This window comes from Miniopterus natalensis, chromosome 11, assembly GCF_054644295.1.
Source record: "Miniopterus natalensis isolate mMinNat1 chromosome 11, mMinNat1.hap1, whole genome shotgun sequence".
In the NCBI taxonomy this organism is placed as follows: Eukaryota; Metazoa; Chordata; class Mammalia; order Chiroptera; family Miniopteridae; genus Miniopterus; species Miniopterus natalensis.
Window position 1 is genome coordinate 69,654,726 of NC_142091.1, and position 19,293 is coordinate 69,674,018.

General features: G+C 39.8%; 2 protein-coding genes and 1 pseudogene across 2 annotated transcripts; all 3 read right to left on the reverse strand.

Annotated features, from left to right (window-relative positions):
* Positions 1 to 539: 539 nt before the first annotated feature.
* LOC107527605 (olfactory receptor 5B3-like) lies at positions 540 to 2,281 on the reverse strand (annotated as a pseudogene).
* Positions 2,282 to 7,345: 5,064 nt separating this feature from the next.
* LOC107527604 (olfactory receptor 5B17-like) lies at positions 7,346 to 8,314 on the reverse strand. The gene has a single exon (XM_016200382.2). The coding sequence runs from the start codon at positions 8,312 to 8,314 to the stop codon at positions 7,346 to 7,348; it is 969 nt and encodes a 322-aa protein (XP_016055868.2).
* A 7,528-nt stretch (positions 8,315 to 15,842) lies between these two features.
* On the reverse strand, positions 15,843 to 16,814 carry LOC107527603 (olfactory receptor 5B2-like). The gene has a single exon (XM_016200380.2). The coding sequence runs from the start codon at positions 16,809 to 16,811 to the stop codon at positions 15,843 to 15,845; it is 969 nt and encodes a 322-aa protein (XP_016055866.2). The 5' UTR covers positions 16,812 to 16,814.
* Positions 16,815 to 19,293: the final 2,479 nt, after the last annotated feature.

Sequence of the window (19,293 nt, forward strand, 5' to 3'; positions counted from 1 at the left end):
AAAATATGCCAACAAAAAGCCTATACCTTTATTAAAAAATCCAGGTCATGGTTCTTTTCATTTTGGACTCTTGGGATAGATTTATAAACAAGATAAATAAAAAATGTTAAACACAAGTTTATATTCTAATACCACAGTTATTTGTTTTAACTTTTTAATTAAAAACAAACCATACTTCATCCAACTCCTTTAACAAATTTTCACTCTTGTATGTATGTGTACACATGGGATCCTTACGTGTACTTCCATTCATGGGTTTGTGTGAGAGCATGGTGTAGAGAAAATGTGAACACATAAGCAGATAAAATATAATTAGTAATGTTTATGGCAAAATTACCTAAAAATTCTTAAGGCCCCTCTTGGTCAACCTCATTCAGATATTACCTATCTGGACATAGTACGTTTTCTTAGGTGACAGACTTTTAAAAAGGAAAGGATATCACCATGTAATTTAAATGAGGCGTAGGATGTAAAATGTGAGTTGTTGCATGGAGAAGATATGACAGGAATGAAATTAGGTCATCGTGGATCTTACAACTTTAAAAGGTGAAGCCTAGAGACAGTTTTGCCTTCTCAACAACCTTCTTGAATGCATTTTTGACCTCCTTATTTCTCAAGCTATAAACCAGGGAGTTCAGCATGGGGATGACCACAGCATAGAACACAGGTGTGATTTTGTCTGTGTCTGTGGAATGGCTGGAGCTGGGCTGGGTGTACATGAAGATGACAGTCTCATAGAAGATGGAGACTGTAGTGAGGTGAGAGGCGCAGGTGGACAGAGCCTTCTGATGTCTATCAGCTGAGTGCATCTTCAGGATGGTGACAAATATGAACAGGTAGGAAATCAAGATAACCAGGAGAGCAAAAAGGATGTTGAAGCTTGCCACGACAACAAGAATCAGCTCACTAATATGTCTGTCAGAACAAGAAAGAGCCATAACTGCTGGAACATAGCAGAAAAAGTGATGGTCCAGGTTTGACATACAGAAAGAGAGGCTGAATGTGTCCCTAATGTGGATGGAGGCATTTAGGAAACCACAGACATTCGAACCTATGAAAAGATGTGTACACGCACTTGTCGTCATGGTGGTGGTGTAATGTAGGGATTTGCACACTGCTGTGTAGCAATCATAGGCCATTGAGGACAAGAGTAAATTTTCACAGTGGCCAAGACTACAAAAAAGAACATCTGAGCAGCACATGCATTGTAGAGATGACCTTGTCTCCTATGAGGAATCCAGCTATGACCTTGGGAGTGACAGCTGTACAGTAACAAAAGTTGACCAAAGAGAGGTTACTAAGGAAAAAGTACATGGGAGTGTGGAGGCCAGAGTCCAAAAAATCAACAGGATCATCCCCAGGCTTCCCACCACATTGATGAGATAAATGAGAGTGAACATGATAAAGAGAGGGACCTGCAGGTCTGGGGCGTTGGTCAGCCCGAGGAGGGTGAAGTGTGTCACTTCTGTCCTGTTCTCATGGGTGCTGTTTGGGAACCACAAGAGGCCCTGTAGCAGTGGGCAATAAAGGAAAAGTGCTAAACGAATAAGATATTGAAGTGCAATTCATATAATATTCTATATATTGATTATAGTAACCATTTGTACTTCAAGAATCTCTAGATGTAAAGTATGAACTAGACAATAAAAACTTAAGCACAGATTATTGATACAGTTTACACACTGTTGAAGCTGAAAACATTTCATGGAGGGCTTTCAACTTTTAAATTTTATAAATTTGTAAGCTGAGATGTAGAAAATGCAATGTCTTGATTAATATGAAATGTTGTGAATGAATATATCTCTCAATCAAGTTTTTCTGAACCCAGTCAAAGCTTAGATCTATGTTGCTCATGTACCAGGATCTGCTCTATACACTTTGCATGTATATTAATTTATTATTCTCAATAACCCTATGGGGTTGATTAATTATTATCCCATTTAACTTGTGAAGCACAGAGGTTGAGTAATGTATTTAAATTTACAAAAGTATTACTGCCAAAGCCAAACTTTGTACCCAGGCAGAGAGATTCCCAAGTCTACTGGTCTTGGGAATTAACTGAATTTAAATCAAATTAAATTTAATTCCATTTATTATTATTCCGTCTATACAGTATTCCAAAATCAGTGTCTGGGTTTTGCAGTGAAGTAACTGAAAGATGAACACATAGTGCGCGTGGTAGGATAACTGAAGCAGCAGGAGCTTGTACGACCAACAGATGCCGTTCCGAGGGGAAGGGGTAGAATCGGGGATGGGGCTTGGCTTCTGGGATGAAGTGCATGTCAACCCTACTGCTTACTACCTAAAAGTCATTGGTCCTAATCTAACCCCTTTCAGCCTGGTTTTCCTCATCTCCAAAACGAAAATAGTAATGAGACCTAATTCTAGGTGTTATTGTAAGAATTAATGAGATAACCTATAAAAACAGTGCCTAAGGTGTTGAGTATTTAGCACCGTGATTAGCGGTAGGTACAATATTAGGGTCAGGATTAGGATTCAGTGCGGGCCGAGTGATAACCTCTCCCTCTGTTTGAGGAGGTGTGTGGGGCAGCACAAGGCTCGGGGGGGGGGGGGGTAGGTGGGTTTTGTGGTCCTGACGGCCTCTTCAGTTGGCTTGTCTCACACGCTTGGCCCCCTGAGATTTTCCGCGTCTCCAGTGTTTCTCAGCCTGCTCCCTCCGTCTTCATGAATGGCCGCTCCAACCATCTCATGGAGGCCAATTTCCCCTTAATTTCTTCCTTAAAATTCGTGCGTTAGCTTGGGTTGCGGGGAGTCTCCTTTCTTAAACTAGTTCCTTCTCTCATTACTGTTATCCCGTAGCCGAATCACAAAGATCGGTGGGGTCACATTTCCCAGTTTGTCAGCTGCAGAACTATTTTGCTGGCCAGTTACATGTTATAAAAATCTTCATTTGAATCTGTTCTTGTGTAAGAACAGTGCTATTTATCTTTTTATTTGACTTTGAAGCTGTTAGAATGGCATCTCTCATCTGTGAATCATTGTTTTACTGTTGTCCTTAATCCTGTCACAAATTCACTTTCCATGCTCAGCCCATGAAGTTGTTTCATTTGCCAGTGTTTGATAATCACAACCACGTGTAAAATATACTGAGTTCTACAATCAATAATAAGACCTATATGCACATATATATACAGATTTTTTCATTTAATCCTCACAATAACATGTAAGGTAGATAGTATTTTCCCCATTTACCACTGAGAGAACTGAGGATTTGAGAGATGATGTAAAGCTCTACAATTAACGGCCAGTATGAGAAAAACAAGCAGCTAGTATGAGAAGAATTTAGCATTTAAGATTTAAACCCAGCTCTGATCAAATCAAAAGCCACCTCCCTGTCAGCATTTATAGATGTGCTGGTAATAATCAGAGAGAGATTGCGGGGGAAAGGTTACAGTATAAATCTTGCTGATTCGAGAAAGTTATTTCAGGCTCCTCTTTTTTCCTAACTTTCCAAGAGAAAGCAGCAGACAATGAATAACATGGAATTAACACCTACTCAATCAGAGAGTCATTACTCTTTTTTTTTTTTTTTACTAATTTCTTTTAAGAGAGCAGCATGATAGTTTCAGAAATATCATTAAACCCTCCACTGATGGAAGTTTTACTACTTATGTCAAGCCTCAACTCACTGCTTTAGCAAAATATTAAAAAATCGATTTCTGTGCTTAAATACCTCATCCTAGGTGTAGCTGCCCCATTGGTTTTGCACAAATTGCACTTCTCGTTAAAAGTGTACGTGGAATGTAGAAGCTTGCCTTGCTGTTGGAAAGGAAAGAGCAACCAGTCCCGAAAAGTGAGCCCCAAATCGGGCATTCATCATGGAATAATGAATCCATAAGGCTGGAGATGTTCTTAGGCCCAAATTTTCTCAGGTCTCTAGTGCAGGTAGAGATGAGAGGAAGAGCACAACACGGAGCCAGGAGCTGGCGCGCTCGAGTCCTGACTCCACCATTCACTTTTTGTGCACCCTTGGAGGACTCTCCTATCCTCTTCTTATCTGTGAAATAAAGAATAAAACGACCTCTCCCACATAATTCAAGGAATTGTGTCTGCAAATAGCAAACGAGAGAACTTCTATAAAACACTTTGCCGAGAGGGATTATCACTTTAAAGTCAATCAATCAGTTTTCATCTGGGAGCGTTTTCCCTCGCCATCGCTGGGAGTTTATGCCCAGCCCTAAAGTCAGGATTGGGGGGTGGGAGGAAAGTACTGCATGTGCTGACAATGACGATGAACATTCAGATAAATAACTGATAGCCAAAGGGACACAACACAGCCTGATTCTTCAAAAATGATGTCACACTAAAATAATTGAGATTTTAGAGGCTAGTTCATGGGAATCAAGAGGGAGTTGTAGAGACAGAAAACTGTCTGGAGATGTGCCCCATGAGGCATGTATAGCTCTCATCCCACTTTCCTAAGGAAGAAACAAATTGTCTGCAGGAACTGTGGGATATGTTGAGAGTACACACATGTTTTTGTATTACTTGTTGTTATTTCTTTTTTCTTTACTTTCTAAATAAGGTATAATTTACAAACAGTAATATACACAGTTTTTAGTGTAGAGTTCCAACAGTTTGGTCACATTTGTATGGTCACATAACCACAAACGCAATCACGATGTGGAAGAGTTTCAATATCTAAGAAAAAGCTCTGAACTTCTCTGTGGTCAACTTTTTTTCCTGCCCAATACCTATGGCAACCACTAACCTATTTCATGTCCATATTGTTTTGCCTTTGCAAGAATGTCGTTTAAATAGAATTCTAGTACATGTAGCCTTTGGCTCTGGCTTCCTTCAGTTAGCATGGTGCATTTGAGATCCATCTATATTGTTTCCTATATTAATTTCCTAGAGCTGCCATAAAAAAGTACCGCAAACTGTATGACATAAACAACAGAAATTTGCTGTTTAGCATTTCTGAGGTCAAGATGCTGGCAGGGTTGGTTCTGCAGCTTCTTTCTAACAGCTCTAAAGGGAGAATCAGTTTCATGTTTTTCTCTTGGTTGCTGGGTGGTTTGCTGGCAATCTTAGTTGTTCCTTGACTTCTGCTGCATCTTGATCTCTTTGCCCACTCTCACATGCTGTTCTCCCTGTGTGTGTCTTTCTCCAAATTTCCTCTTTTTATATGGACACCAGTCATACTGACCTAGCAACCCACTCTGCTCTAGTAGGACCTCATTCTAACTAATTAGATCTGTAGAGACCCCATTTTCAAACAATATCACATTCTGAGTTACTGGGGCAAGGACTTCAACATATGAATTTTGGGGAACACAATTCAACCCATAATATATCATTAGTGTAATATTTTTAATTGCTGGATGATATTTCCTTACATGGACACTACAGATTGTTTATCCATGTCCCAGTGGAGGGATGTTTGTGTTGATTCCAGACCCATCAAACCTGATGATGGGAGATATTTCTTTATGAAACCTGATTTTTTCCCCTCTGGGAATAACTCAGTTTTCCACTGTTCTCCTTGAGCCCTTGTTCCAACCACTTGAATACTTTTTTCCCTTACTCATTACTCTTCATCATCACTTCTGAAGCATATCAAATGCAAAGCCATGTCCCAAACAAACTTAACGATTGTTTGTTCGTAAACCTGCAACAAAGCAACCATCTTCAGTCCCTTTCCTTTCAGTGGAGTTCCAATGTGTTAGAAAAGAGAGTAAACTTGTTAAGTAACATGAATAAGTACTGAGTCACTGTGTGATTGGCAAGCATTTTATTAAGATATGTTTTCTGGAAGTGGGAGAGATGTTCTAACTGGTCTTCAGGTACCTTTGTCAGTCACTGGTTGGCTGCAAGTGGGCAGGGAAACAGTTTGGAGAATTTCAAAAGAGGAAGAACTATTCAATGTTAGGGTGGAAAGTTTACTGAGGCTACTAATTTCCTGCAAGGAGTTGGGGTCATTATCAAGTGAATATTGGTAATAGTCTCCCCTTGAAGCATATAGTGTTTTTTCAGCTTCTATCCATATAGTTTGGACTTTCTGGAGTTCTTTCAATGCTCATTAAAATTATTTTAAAATCAAAGCTCAAAGCTTTATTTCTAGTGAAAAACCAGATTAAGCTAATGCTCAAAGGGACTTTCCACTCAAATTGAGGGGAATAGATGAGTAAAAAACCTCGAGTTGAATGTTGATGATAACTATGAAGAACAGAGCAGGCTTAGGGAAAAAGAAAATCCATGGTATGGGAGTGACTGCTTTATAAAATAGTTCATGGCAGGTCTCTACAGCCTCCCCGAGTAGGTAACATTTAACCAGCAATCTGAAATGAGTGTGGGTATATTTTATGCAGAGGAAACAGCAAATACATAGGAACTGAGACAAGGGCAAGGTTGGCGCTGTCCAGCATTGCTAGAAACCAGGGTGGATGAAGTGGGATGAATGGTAGGAAAGTAATAAGACATGGTATAGCTTAATAAAAGTATAGATGAGTGAGTGGCATTAAACCATTTCAAAAATTGAAATTATTATTAACTCAAGTGCAATTTTTAAAACACTATGTGAAGAATTAAGGTAAAAGTGACTTAACCATCTCTCTTTTTTTATTAAAAAATTTAATGTTGACATTATTGCAGGTGCCCCCCCACCCCCGCCCAATCTAATCACCTCCACCCAACCCCACCCCCCTTTCCTTTGGCCTTCACCAAACAATTGTCGGTGTCCATGGGGTAGACATATATGTTCTTTAGCTATTCCCTCACCTTCTTCATCTCTTTTATTCTAATATGACTTTACCTTAGAAAACTTTCACACGCACGTATTTTTCTTCCCAGATCACTCAGTAATGACTGACATATGAATTTATTAAAATGTTATGAGCATTAGCTTAATTTGGTTTTTCACTAGAAATAAAGCTTTGATTTTAAAATAATTTTAATGAGCATTGAAAGAACTCCAGAAAGTCCAAACTATATGGATAGAAGCTGAAAAAACACTATATGCTTCAAGGGGAGACTATTACCAATATTCACTTGATAATGACCCCAACTTCTTGCAGGAAATTAGTAGCCTCAATAAACTTTCCACCCTAACATTGAATAGTTCTTCCTCATTTGAAATTCTCCAAATGTTATAATTATATAGCTCTGAATGAAATGTGCCAACAAAAACACATATTTCATTAAATAAACTTCACTTAAAATCATTATTATATTTTTTTCTGCATTTTCAATGATTGGGACTATTCCTCAACTAAAGAAATAAATAACATTAGACAAAACTTTGATTCTAATATCCCGAATTGTCCCTAACATTTGAGTTGTTACACGGAGAAGATCTGAGAAGGGTGAAATAACTTTGTAGATTCTATGCATTACGATAAAACAGAGACAATTTTGCCTTCTCAACAACCTTCTTAAAGGCACCCTTGACCTCTTTGTTCCTCAGGCTGTAGACCAGAGGGTTCAGCATGGGGATGACCACAGTATAGAACACAGATGCGATTCTGTCTGTGTCCAGGGAATGGCTGGAGCTGGGCTGTAAGTACATAACGATGACAGTCCCATAAAATATGGAAACTGTCACAAGGTGAGAAGCACAAGTAGATAAAGCCTTCTGATATGCCCCTTTTGAGTGCATCTTGGAAATGGTAATAAATATCAACAAGTAGGAAATCAAGATAACAAAAAGTGCCAGAAAGACATTAAAGCTTGAAATCAGAATGAGAATCAGTTCACTGACATGTTTTCCAGAGCAAGTTAGAGTCATGACTGCGGGAACATCGCAGAAAAAGTGATGGATCACATTGGACATACAAAAAGAGAGACAGAAGGTGTCTCCAACGTTAATAGAAGCATTCAGGAAGCCAAGGATATAGCAGCCTGTGGTCATACAGGCACACACCCCGGGTGTCATGGTGGTGGTGTAGTGCAGGGGCTTGCACACTGCTGCATAGCGGTCATAGGCCATGGAGGCCAAGAGGTAACTTTCCACAGTGGCAAAGACTATAAAAAAGAACATCTGAGCAGCACAGGCATTGTAGGAGATGACCTTATCTCCTGTTAGAAACCCAGCCATGACCTTTGGCGTGATTGTTGAGGAGTAAGCGAAGTCCACCAGGGCCAGGTTACTGAGGAAGAAGTACATGGGCGTGTGGAGGCGGGGGTCCAGCAGGATCAGCACCACCATCCCCAGGTTCCCCACCACAGTGCTGAGGTAGAAGACGGTGAACATGATGAAGAGGGGGACCTGCAGTTCTGGGGCGCTGGTTAGTCCTAGGAGGATGAATTGTCTCAGCTCTGTATTATTCTCTGTGGGTGTGATTTGCGAATTCATGAGATGCTATATAGCAAAGAGAAGTAAAGGAACACACCAATCAGCAAAAAATAGTTGCATAGAAATGAAATGTAGAAGCATTATTTTATTAGATAAATAATTTGTTCTTTAATATTATTTATTTCTAAAGCATGGGCATGACAATACAATTTAGCAATAAGTTATCTATGCAAAAATAGACTTTTGAAGAGGAGGGGTCTTTTCAGATCACCTTCCCAACTTCTTGATTTTGTATATGAATAAAGTGAGTTGTCTAAGTTCACATGCCTGGAAATGAATTCATCTTCTAAGTCAGATCTTTTGAGTTTTCTAACAGCTTATACCTAAACTCTAGTGCTCACATGCCAGGTGCTTTATATGCATATATTCATTTAATCCTCTCATCAGTTCATCAGATTGATTAGTTATTTTTCCCATTTATATATCTAGGAACTTGGCAACAAAGAAATTGAGTAATTTATTCAAGATTACACAGGATTCATTGAGTTCAAGCTTTAGACTCAATCAGAGTGGTTCCCAACCTAAATGCTATTAATGAATTTGAATTAAATTTAATTTTATTCAATTTATTTAATTGTCTCTATTGTACTGAACTTAATTCATAGAGTAGCATAGTTGAGTAATACATAAATAAATAGTAGATGCGGTGGGCTAAATGCAGCATTAGGGGCATGTACAACCAACAAAGTCAATTCTGATGAGAAGGTAGCATTGGGTGTAAAAGCTTTGGCTCTGAGAAAACATGTGAATGTATTCATATCTCAGCCCTATATATCATTTATTACCTGGAAGACATTGGTCTTAACTTATGTTAAACAAACATAAATCTTTAACTTCAATGGCTGAAAGGCTTTTTGGTAAGCAAACATTTATTGAGCCAAAATACTAGCCAAAACAAAACAAAACAAAACAAAACAAAACAAAACAAAACAAAACAAAACAAAACAAAACAAATCTGGTCTTGGGCCATGGAGTCTAAACCCTCAGTAGCATGGGCAAGGTATAAAAGACAGAAGCATGTCCACTGTCCCAGAGTTTTGTGAGATTTTTTTATCCATCAAGTAGGGGGAAAGGGGCAGAGATAGTCTGAAAGAATTTGCATTGGTTAGAGGCAAAGGGGGAGGAAGCGAGGCGGGGCCAGCTCTGGGATAGGCCCAGCTCTGCATAAAGAATGTCCACTCCTGTGGACTGGTTGTGGGCAGCAGCCCGAAATCCCTGTGTAAACAACAGGCAGAGGCTCCTGGAGCTAGATGGTGCTTGGTTAAGATAATCTACAGAAATAGCCACCTGGGAATTAATCTGAAATTCCAACAGGCAATGGAAGGAAGGTGAGCAGTTGTTTGTCAACTGGCCAGCAGCCATTAACAGACTAACAGTTATTAGTCTCAACCTCTGGCCATGGTAATTTAATTGAGAACATCTCCCAGTTTCCTCCTTGTCACTTGATTTCACTCATTTTATCCATCAGCAAAATGAAGGTGGTGTTGAGACCTACCTCAAGGGATTATTGTAAGAGAGGAAAGAAATGATGAATGAAAACAGCACAATGTGGATGTTTACGCAACTGTTAAGCACAATCCTGATGAGTACTGGCTGTGATATTATTATTAGCAGGGAACCATGGTCCCTATGTTGGTTTAGGGAAGTCAGGTGACAGATGTAGGTGGGTGGGCTTTGAAGTGTGGTAGCTCTAACCTTTGAATTGCCTTTTCCTACATACCGCCCATTCAGATATTTTGTTCCCCTGCCCCCTGTATTTTTTACTCTGTTGTCATTTCGAATGATAGCATCGGGACCTTCAAGTCCTCTTTTTCTTAATCTCTTTCTTGAGATCCACATTTAGCTTGCGTTGAAGTATTTCCCTTCTTACACTCATTCTTACTGTCATTCCTATCAACACTTAGCTGCATCACGGATATTGAGGTGTGGAGAAATGAAACTTCGTGCTCTGAGTGTGGATACTAATCTGCAGATCTATTCAGGAGAAAGCACAAATCCTTCATATTTTAGTTGGAGCCTTTTGAAAGACATTCATTCTTTGGTAACCACTATTCTCTACCATCTTCCTCCTGGCTCCTAAACACATTATTTCACATGTCTGTGCTTTAAATTGTATGTATTTATCAACACTTCACCCACATAATAATGCAAAGTATTATTAAAAATATCACAATATATCAATTGATATCAATAGGTCTCCTGAGGTTCGTAACAATTTAAAATTACTGATTACATGTAGTTTGTCTCATAAATGGAGAGACACATATATAGACACTAGATGACACCCAAGTGATGATTGGCACATAGATGATAAATAGCAGAGGAGGAAGGGATTAGACTGTGTACACACACACACACTCTAATTTACAGTTAAGAAAATGGAGGTTTCGAGAGGTTATCTACCTTTTAAAAATTCTCCACCTGTATGAGATAGTTAAGATGCAAACCCATGTCTAGCTGATCCCAATGCCTATGCATTTAATCACTGCACTGTCAGATTTTCTAAATGAGCGAGTAATAAAAGGGTGAGACTGTGGGGAAATGATGGTGAAAATAGAGTAAGGATCTTGGTAGCTTCATGGTAATGCTTCTGAACTCTAAAGAAGTGTTATTTTACCGGTTGGTTAACTGTCACTTCTGTGACAAGTCAACACATAGTAAATAGAAGCATGTACCAACTACTTAATCAGAGTTATCATCTATTGTAGGTTTTTGTTGCTCTCTAAAGGAAAGCAGCATGGAAATTCATTAATATTACTCTAGTCTCTGCTGGTTTAAGTGTTTTGCATTTGAATCCTATATTTATGCCAGTGTTTCAGAAAGAAGTGTTCAAACAGCCAGATATGAGCTCAGAAACTCATAGAAGATGTAGCTTCCTTACTGCTTCTGCCTCAATTACATTTCTCACTACAGGTGTATATTGAATATAGGGGCTTACCTTGCTCTTGAAATGAAGGGAAAGCCAGTCCTCAATTGTGAGTCTGAAGTCAGAAACTCAGCCCCAGGAGAATGTATAAATAATAGAGGAGAAATTCTCTCCCCTGGGCTAATCAAAAGCTTCCAAGGTCCCTGAAGCATGAAGAGACGGAGAAAAAAATCGTTAACGCGTGGAGCTAGGAAGTCTGGGTTTACGTATTGCATGTACCTTGGATTTTTCTGCTTTCAGAAAATTATCTGTTGATCCCAGTTTCCTGATTTGTGATATAGAGATAATGAAATGATCTTGTCTACATATTTTGCAAAATTGTACTTGTGAATAGCAAATGAGGGTGGGTGTATAAAAGATCTAAGTGAGGGTTTCATTTTTGTCTTAAGGTGTCTTCCCTGTCCATGGTTGCAGACTCACTTTCAATACCCAGTTTGGGGAGCAGCTGATGTATACTAAAAATATTAGCATTTGCTTCAGTAAGCTGACCAAGTGAGCTCTGCTCAGGGTCTGGTCCTTTTAAAATAGTGCCGTGCAGAGTCATGATGACACTTCCCAGCCCGGGACTGAAAGCAAGAGATCGTGCAGGGCCAAGCTCTCAGGGGACAGGGCCCTGTGAGGGAGCCGCCCTCATGCCACCCACACAGGGAGGAAACAACTCCCCTGTGTACAGGGACATCATCTGACGTGTGCAGTGGCACATGCATCATATATTTTCAGTCTTGCTGTCTTTTCTTTCCCCCTCCATTTAAAAAATTAAGGTGTCTTTTACATAATCAAGAATGGTTTTGTTTAATTAATTTACATCTATTGTAATTTCTCGTATTTAAAATATATTTCTAAAAATTAATTTTGTTTTTTACCTGCTGTGTTTTTATTATTACGTTTTCCTCCCTTCCATTCTTTTTGGCGTTATAACAAAATGTTAGGCTACTAGAAAATTTAAGAAATTGATAAATAATATCCATGTTTTTTCTTCCCCGGGTTTACAGGGAACAGACAAATATGACACATGTGTCAGAGAGATGGAGATTAACTTCTGCCTTAATTTTGATGAGTCAGTTTGAAAGTTTAGTTCAGGTCTGCAGGCAGATGGTTTTCTTTTCTCTCCCAAATTACCATCCTGTAGCCAGTGCTGATGGTGCTCTACCCACATCCCCTTGACACTCGCTCCTGGGTAGGCCAATGCTTATTATGAAACAGAAAAAAAAAAAAGATTCTGCAACTTTTAGGTTGAAGACTTCTTTTACTGCAAGAATATACTTAGCAACTGTGTGGGCCATTTAATTTAACTGAAGCAGCCGTCCTTAAATGCCAAAAGCAAAAAGAACAAAAATACCCAGTTTCCTCATCTTTCAGGTGGTACAGCTCTGAGTCACGCTTCATGTGCCTGGCCGCGTGGCTGAGCCTCAGATGTGTGGATAAGTCGAGTTGATTAGCAGCTTAGGCGGCTGTGGCCTTGAGGACAGGACTGCTGCTCCTCGAATCTGTTTTCTGTCCTGTAAAAGCCCCTTCATATAGTTCCAGTATATTCACAGAGCTACAAAGATTACATTTAAGCATCATAAAAAACCTTCTCATACAGTGTCTGATAGAAGGAAATTATTCAGCACCGATTCCCCTTCTCTTTTCACTCTTCTCTAGCTGTCTCTACAACTCTGCTCGCCTTCAGGACAGCTTACCGCTTTACGGTGACAGATGTTTATCTGCTCGCACCTGAGGAATGTTTCCTACCTCCAACTCTTAAGGCACAGCCCGAATCACTTTTATATAATCCACTCACATAATCTAAGTGTATTGAATCCCATGTACGTTCCAGGTAATATATTTGTTACCATTATCAAAATTAAATAATATGAGTCTTTAATTATTATGTGGGTAGAGACAGCAAGATCTACAAAGGGCCAAACTGAAAGAGCTATGAATGGTCAACGTGGAACAATGTGAGCAAAAACTACATAACCTAGTATTGGTCATTACCTATAACATACAATAAACGAGAACATGCTAATATGAATAAAGGACCGAGTTAATAAATAATTGAGGAAAAAGAGACAAATCTTGCTGATACGATGTGGTGAGAGACTCACACTTCACGTGAGTCTCTGAGAACTATAACCCCAGTCCCATCATGAGAAAATATCAGCAAATCACAATTGAAGGACATTCTGTGAAATACCTGACTAGTCATCTCAACACTGTCAAACCATCAAAAACAGGGAAAGACAGAGAGCTTGTCACAGACCAGAAGCGATTAAGGAGACACAACAATTAAATGCAAGAAAAGGAAATGATATTAGTGGGGAAATAATGAAATCTGAATAAAATCTGAAGTTTAGAAAATAGCATCGTGCCAATCTTGGTTTCTTAACTATACAAATGTACCCTGTAGGGGAAATTAGGCAAGAATGTTATTAGTTTTCTATGGCTGTGATAACAAATTACCACAAACCTGTTGTTATTATTTTAAATTATATTTTATTTTTATTGTTGATATTATTACAGATGTCCCCTGTTTTCCTTCCCTTTGTCCGTCTCCACCCAGATCCTGCCCTTCCCTCCCTCCAGAAGTCCAAAATCAGTTTCCCTGGACAAAAATCAATTAGTTGGAAGAGCTGTGCACCTTCTGGTGGCTGCTGGCATTCCATGGTTTGTAGGTCACATCACCTCTGTCTCTGCTTCCAAGGTCACATTGCCCACTCCCCTCTTATCATTTATCTGTGGTCAAGTCTCCCTGACTCTCTCTTAAGGTTACATTGGACATCTGCACTGTTTTAAAATTTTCTCTGTAACTCCAAAATAATTCTAAAGTTAAATGATTATTTATTTATTTATTTATTTTATTTTAATTTTTTTTTTAGATATATCTTTATTGATTTTAGAGAGAGGAAAGGAGAGGGAGAGAGAGATAGAAACATCAATGTGAGAGAATCATTGATCAAGCCCACAATCCAGGCATGTGCCCTGACCGGGAATCAAACCCCGATCGCCTGGATCCTAGGTCGACGCTCAACCCCTGAGCCACGCCTGGCCGGGCTAAATGATTATTTAAAATAATAATTGGAAATGGGTCCAAGAAGAGAATTATCACAGTAAAGAAAGCAGTGAACATTTGTGTTATGCTACCGACACCCAAAAGTACTAGGGTAAGAATGTCAGCATATCCAAGCACAGTCTTACAGATATTGAGATATTGGAGCCTCTTATTCACAAATTAGACAAGTGCACACATTTATGTGGGTAAGTTTTGTATAGTATAGAGCTCCCCGAGGACCAAAATTAAAAACATAAAGCTTATGCCCTGTACTAGCATATTGAATGTGCTAAATTTTTATTTTTGGCAGATGTTGTCATGTTTATATTCTCTATAGATATTTAGAATCATTTCAGTTAATTATATTTCATATGTATGAAATAATTTCAAATATAATCAGATACTAAACCTTTAAATGATCTCATATTCAAAGCCTTTTTGTGGTTTACTAACTAGTATTTGTTTGATGTTTTACTTGCCACTCAACGAGACATCACTTCTAAGTATAATTATAAGATTGTTGCATATGCTTCATTTACTTATAAGATCTAGGCAGTCTTTGTGTCCAATTATTGGGGTGCGTGCGATGAGTGAGAATGTATATAAAAGTATTTTAGCAAAGCAGCAAATTAGCTGAGCTTCCTGAAATGCACTGACCATCTGTCTAGAAAGTTAATGTTATGGGTGACACACTGTAATATTCAACATATTGATACAGTTGGACTCAAAGCTTAATTATTTTATTTGTTCATTTAACAAATATTTATTGAGAATTTACTATGAAATAGATAGTCATTTAGGTACCGTGGATCTTGCTGTAACCAAAACAGGTAAAGTCACTGCTCTCATGGAGCCTAAATTCTAGTTGGGGAAGATATATAATAAAGTAGACAAGTAAATATTTAACAGGTGATCACTCACAAGGACTATGAGGAACAACAGAGCGAAAGGACAATGTCCATGGGAATAGGAATGACTGTTTAATAAAGGGGCCAGGAAAGAAGTCTCTAATAGAGCAACATTTCAGCGCCAACCTTAACGGAGCCAGGGAACATTCCACAGGGAAGGGCAAGTACAACTGCCCTGAGGAAGGAACATGTTTGGAGTTGTCAGATTGTGAAAAAATAGGGAAAAAATCAGTGCGAATGGAGTAGGGTAAAAGAATGAGGCACTAACAGAAGATCATTTAACTCAACAAAAGTAGACATGAAATATCAGTAATAACAATTCCAAAGCATTTCCAGAGGCAAAATGTAAAACACTATTGGTTTCTACTCCAAGGTGTAGGTATCCTCTTGGGGTGCATGCATGCGCTTCGTTCATGGTCTCCTGTGTGGCCCCAGTTTTGATGTATCTGCATTGATGTGGTAGAAAAATGCATGTAGAGTAAGTGAATGAACCAATATCCTTACTAAGGTTTTTGACAAGCAGGCCCCATGACATCTCAGCCATCCTGGTTCAGGTACATTTCTGGACATAATGTTCCTTTTTTCAGGACAAGAGGCTTTTGGATAGGACAGGATATTACTTGGGGACCTTAATTTTACTGTGGCCTTAATGAGGCTAGGTTACTGTCTATTGCACAATCGTAAAATCATCATCCTAAAGAAAATCAATTTTGCCTCTGAAACAACCTTCTTGAGTGCACCCTTGACCTCTTTGTTCCTCAGGCTGTAGACCAGAGGGTTCAGCATGGGGATGACCATAGCGTAGAACACGGAGGCCACCTTGTCTGTGTCCAGGGAGTGGCTGGAGCTGGGCTGTAAGTACATGAAGATGACAGTCCCGTAGAAGATGGAGACAGCAGTGAGGTGAGAGGCGCAGGTGGACAGAGCCTTCTGATACCCCGAAGATGAAGGCATCTTTAGGATGGTGATAAATATGAACAGGTAGGAAATCAAAATAACCACGAGAGCAAAAAAGATGTTGAAGCTTGCCACCACAACAAGGATCAGCTCACTAATGTGTCTGTCTGAGCAAGAAAGGGCTGCGACTGCTGGAATATCGCAGAAAAAGTGATGGACCACATTGGACTCACAGAAAGAGAGACTGAAGGTGTCCCTGGTGTGGATGGAAGCATTCAGGAAACCACAGACATAGGAGCCTATGGCCAGACCTGCACACACCCCGGGTGTCATGGTGGTGGTGTAGTGCAGGGGCTTGCACACTGCTGCGTAGCGGTCATAGGCCATGGAGGCCAAGAGGTAACTTTCCACAGTGGCAAAGACTATAAAAAAGAACATCTGAGCAGCACAGGCATTGTAGGAGATGACCTTGTCTCCTGTTAGAAACCCAGCCATGACCTTTGGCGTGATTGTTGAGGAGTAAGCGAAGTCCACCAGGGCCAGGTTACTGAGGAAGAAGTACATGGGCGTGTGGAGGCGGGGGTCCAGCAGGGTCAGCACTGCCAGCCCCAGGTTCCCCACCACAGTGCTGAGGTAGATGAGGGTGAACATGATGAAGAGGGGGACCTGCAGGCCTGGGGCGCTGGCTAGTCCCACAAGGATGAAGTGTGTCACTTCTGTCCTGTTCTCCATTAATGCAAGAATCACAAAATGCTCATTGGCTATGGGAACAATGAAACAGTGATAAAGCAACTTAATTTGATAAGTGTGTATACAGTATGTATTATTTCATTACAGCAATAACATGTATTTCAAAATACTCCAGGCAGAAACGGGCTTGACACCAAAACTTAATATATTAACTATGCATAGATTTACATGTCGTTGAATCTGAAGGATCTTTACGGGAAATCTCTGTAATTTTAAAGTGTGTAAGTTTGTAAACTGAGATATAGAAACTTAAATAACTGAATGAATGGCTTGTCCATAGTGAATATATCCGCCAGTTCGCTTTTGCAAGCCTAGTAAAAGCACAAACTTGCACGCTGCTCACCTGCCCAAAACTGCTCCAGACACTTCAAAGGTGCATTCATCAGACCCTCTGAACACGAGACGTGGATTTTATTACCACGCTCATTTAAATTAGGGCGCACAAGAGGCTGAGTAACTGTTTATATTCAAACATATTAATCGACAAGCCATGCTTTGGGTCCAAGCCGACCCTTGAATCCACACTGAGTGGTTCCTAAGTCCAATGGCCTTAGTTGCATGTAAGTCAAATTGAACTCACCTCCACTTACAGTTACTCTGTGTCTCTGTTGGTCCAAACACAATGGTTGGGGGTTCAGAGCGTAGTAACTGCGAGATGTATGCGTAGTCGGTGTGCTGGGAAATGGGAGCCGCCGGGCATGGACAGCCAGCAGAGGCAGCTCTGAGAAGGCGAAGCGTGGGGCCCAGAGGCCGGGCTCTGGGATGAGTGCATATTCACTCTGCTGTTTACCATGTAGGAATCAGTCATCCTAAACTCACCTGAACCTCACATAGCAAAATTAAGGCAGCAATAAGACCTACTTTATTTACAGTATTACCGTAAAAATTAAATGAGGTAATACATTAAAAAACAGACTGACAGGAGGAGGTTAACCAAAGAACATATATGCATTTAGGCATAGCCCATGGACATGGACAATAGCGTGGGAAGGCCTGGGGCGGGGTGGGGGCTGGGTGAAGGGTGCCAAGGGGGAAGTGGGGGACATTTGTAACACTGTCAACAACAAAAAGTTAATTTAAAAAATAGTGCTGGGTGCTTGGCACAGTCTGATGAGTGCTGGCTGGGATGCTGCCATTAGGACGCGGGGATGGTCTCTGCGTTGGTTTGGGGAAGATGGGCGGTGACTGCTGGTCTCCAGGCCTGCGAGGGTTGTGTCGTTTTAAAGCCTTCCTCTCCAGTTTGCCTTTTCTCACACCCTGGGGCCACTGAGATTTTGTCTCCAGTTTCTTCCCTCCTTGCGTGGCCTGTACGGCTGCTCCAGCAATTCCACAAGAGCCACCATTCTGCTTTGTTTTTTCCTTGAAATCCATGTTTTACCTTGAACTAGTGCCCTGTTCTTAAACCCCTTCTTTCTCTCATTCCTGTCATAGCAGAATCACAGAGATCAGGGTTGAAAATTCCTTGTTTATGGGCTGTCTTTAGCCTATAGATGTATCTCGGTGCTGGGTGCTATGCTGTAAAATATTTTATTTGAATCTGTTCTGTGTAGGAACAGTATTTATTTTAAACCTTTTGTTTCAATTGGAAAGGTATCCATCTTCTGCTAACTACTAACATCTTCCTCCTAAAATTTAAAAAATCTTCACTTTTTAAAAGTTTTATTCAACTTATTGGGGTGACGTTGGTTCATAAAATGATATAGGTTTCTGGTGTACAAATGTACAATACATCATCTGTATATCGCATTGTGTGTTCACCACCCAAAGGCAAGTCTCCTGCCATCACCATATATTTGACCCCCTTTGCTCTTTTCTACCCCTAATACCCCTCTCCTAAAACTTTTGCAGCTACACTTCCCAAGCCTAGCTCATGACATTGTTCGCCAACCTTAACACACATGACCACTTTTACCATATAGTACATTCTGCAAAGAATAAGACTGTGTGTGTGTGTGTGTGTGTGTGTGTGTGTAAGGTAGATAGGTAGGTAGTAATATTCCTCCTTTACCATTAAGGAAATTGGGGATTTGGGGAATCTTGGGAAGCTATGTGATGCTCTAAAATTACACAGCTCATATGAGAGAATCTCGATTCAAGAGTTAAATTCACTTTTTATCTAATCAAAAGTCCCTGTTTGTAGCCCTTCACTGTCCATGTGTGTAGATGAGCTAGGAATGACAGGCATGAGGTACAGGGAAAAGTTTAAAATGTAGTTTGGGTCTTGTTAGTTCAGATTAGACATTCTTGTAGTTTAAAAATCATTTAACTCTTTTGCCTTTTTAGTTTATTTGTTAGTTTTTTCTCATTTTTTAAATTTCATTTTTCAACTACAGTTTACACTGTAAAGTATATGATTCCGTGTTTGTTTGTTTTTTACCTCCAACGAGAGGGTCAACATTTGGTGAACAAGGTGAAATTACCACTTGATCAATCACAGAACCATCTGCATTATTTTTTTGTTCAG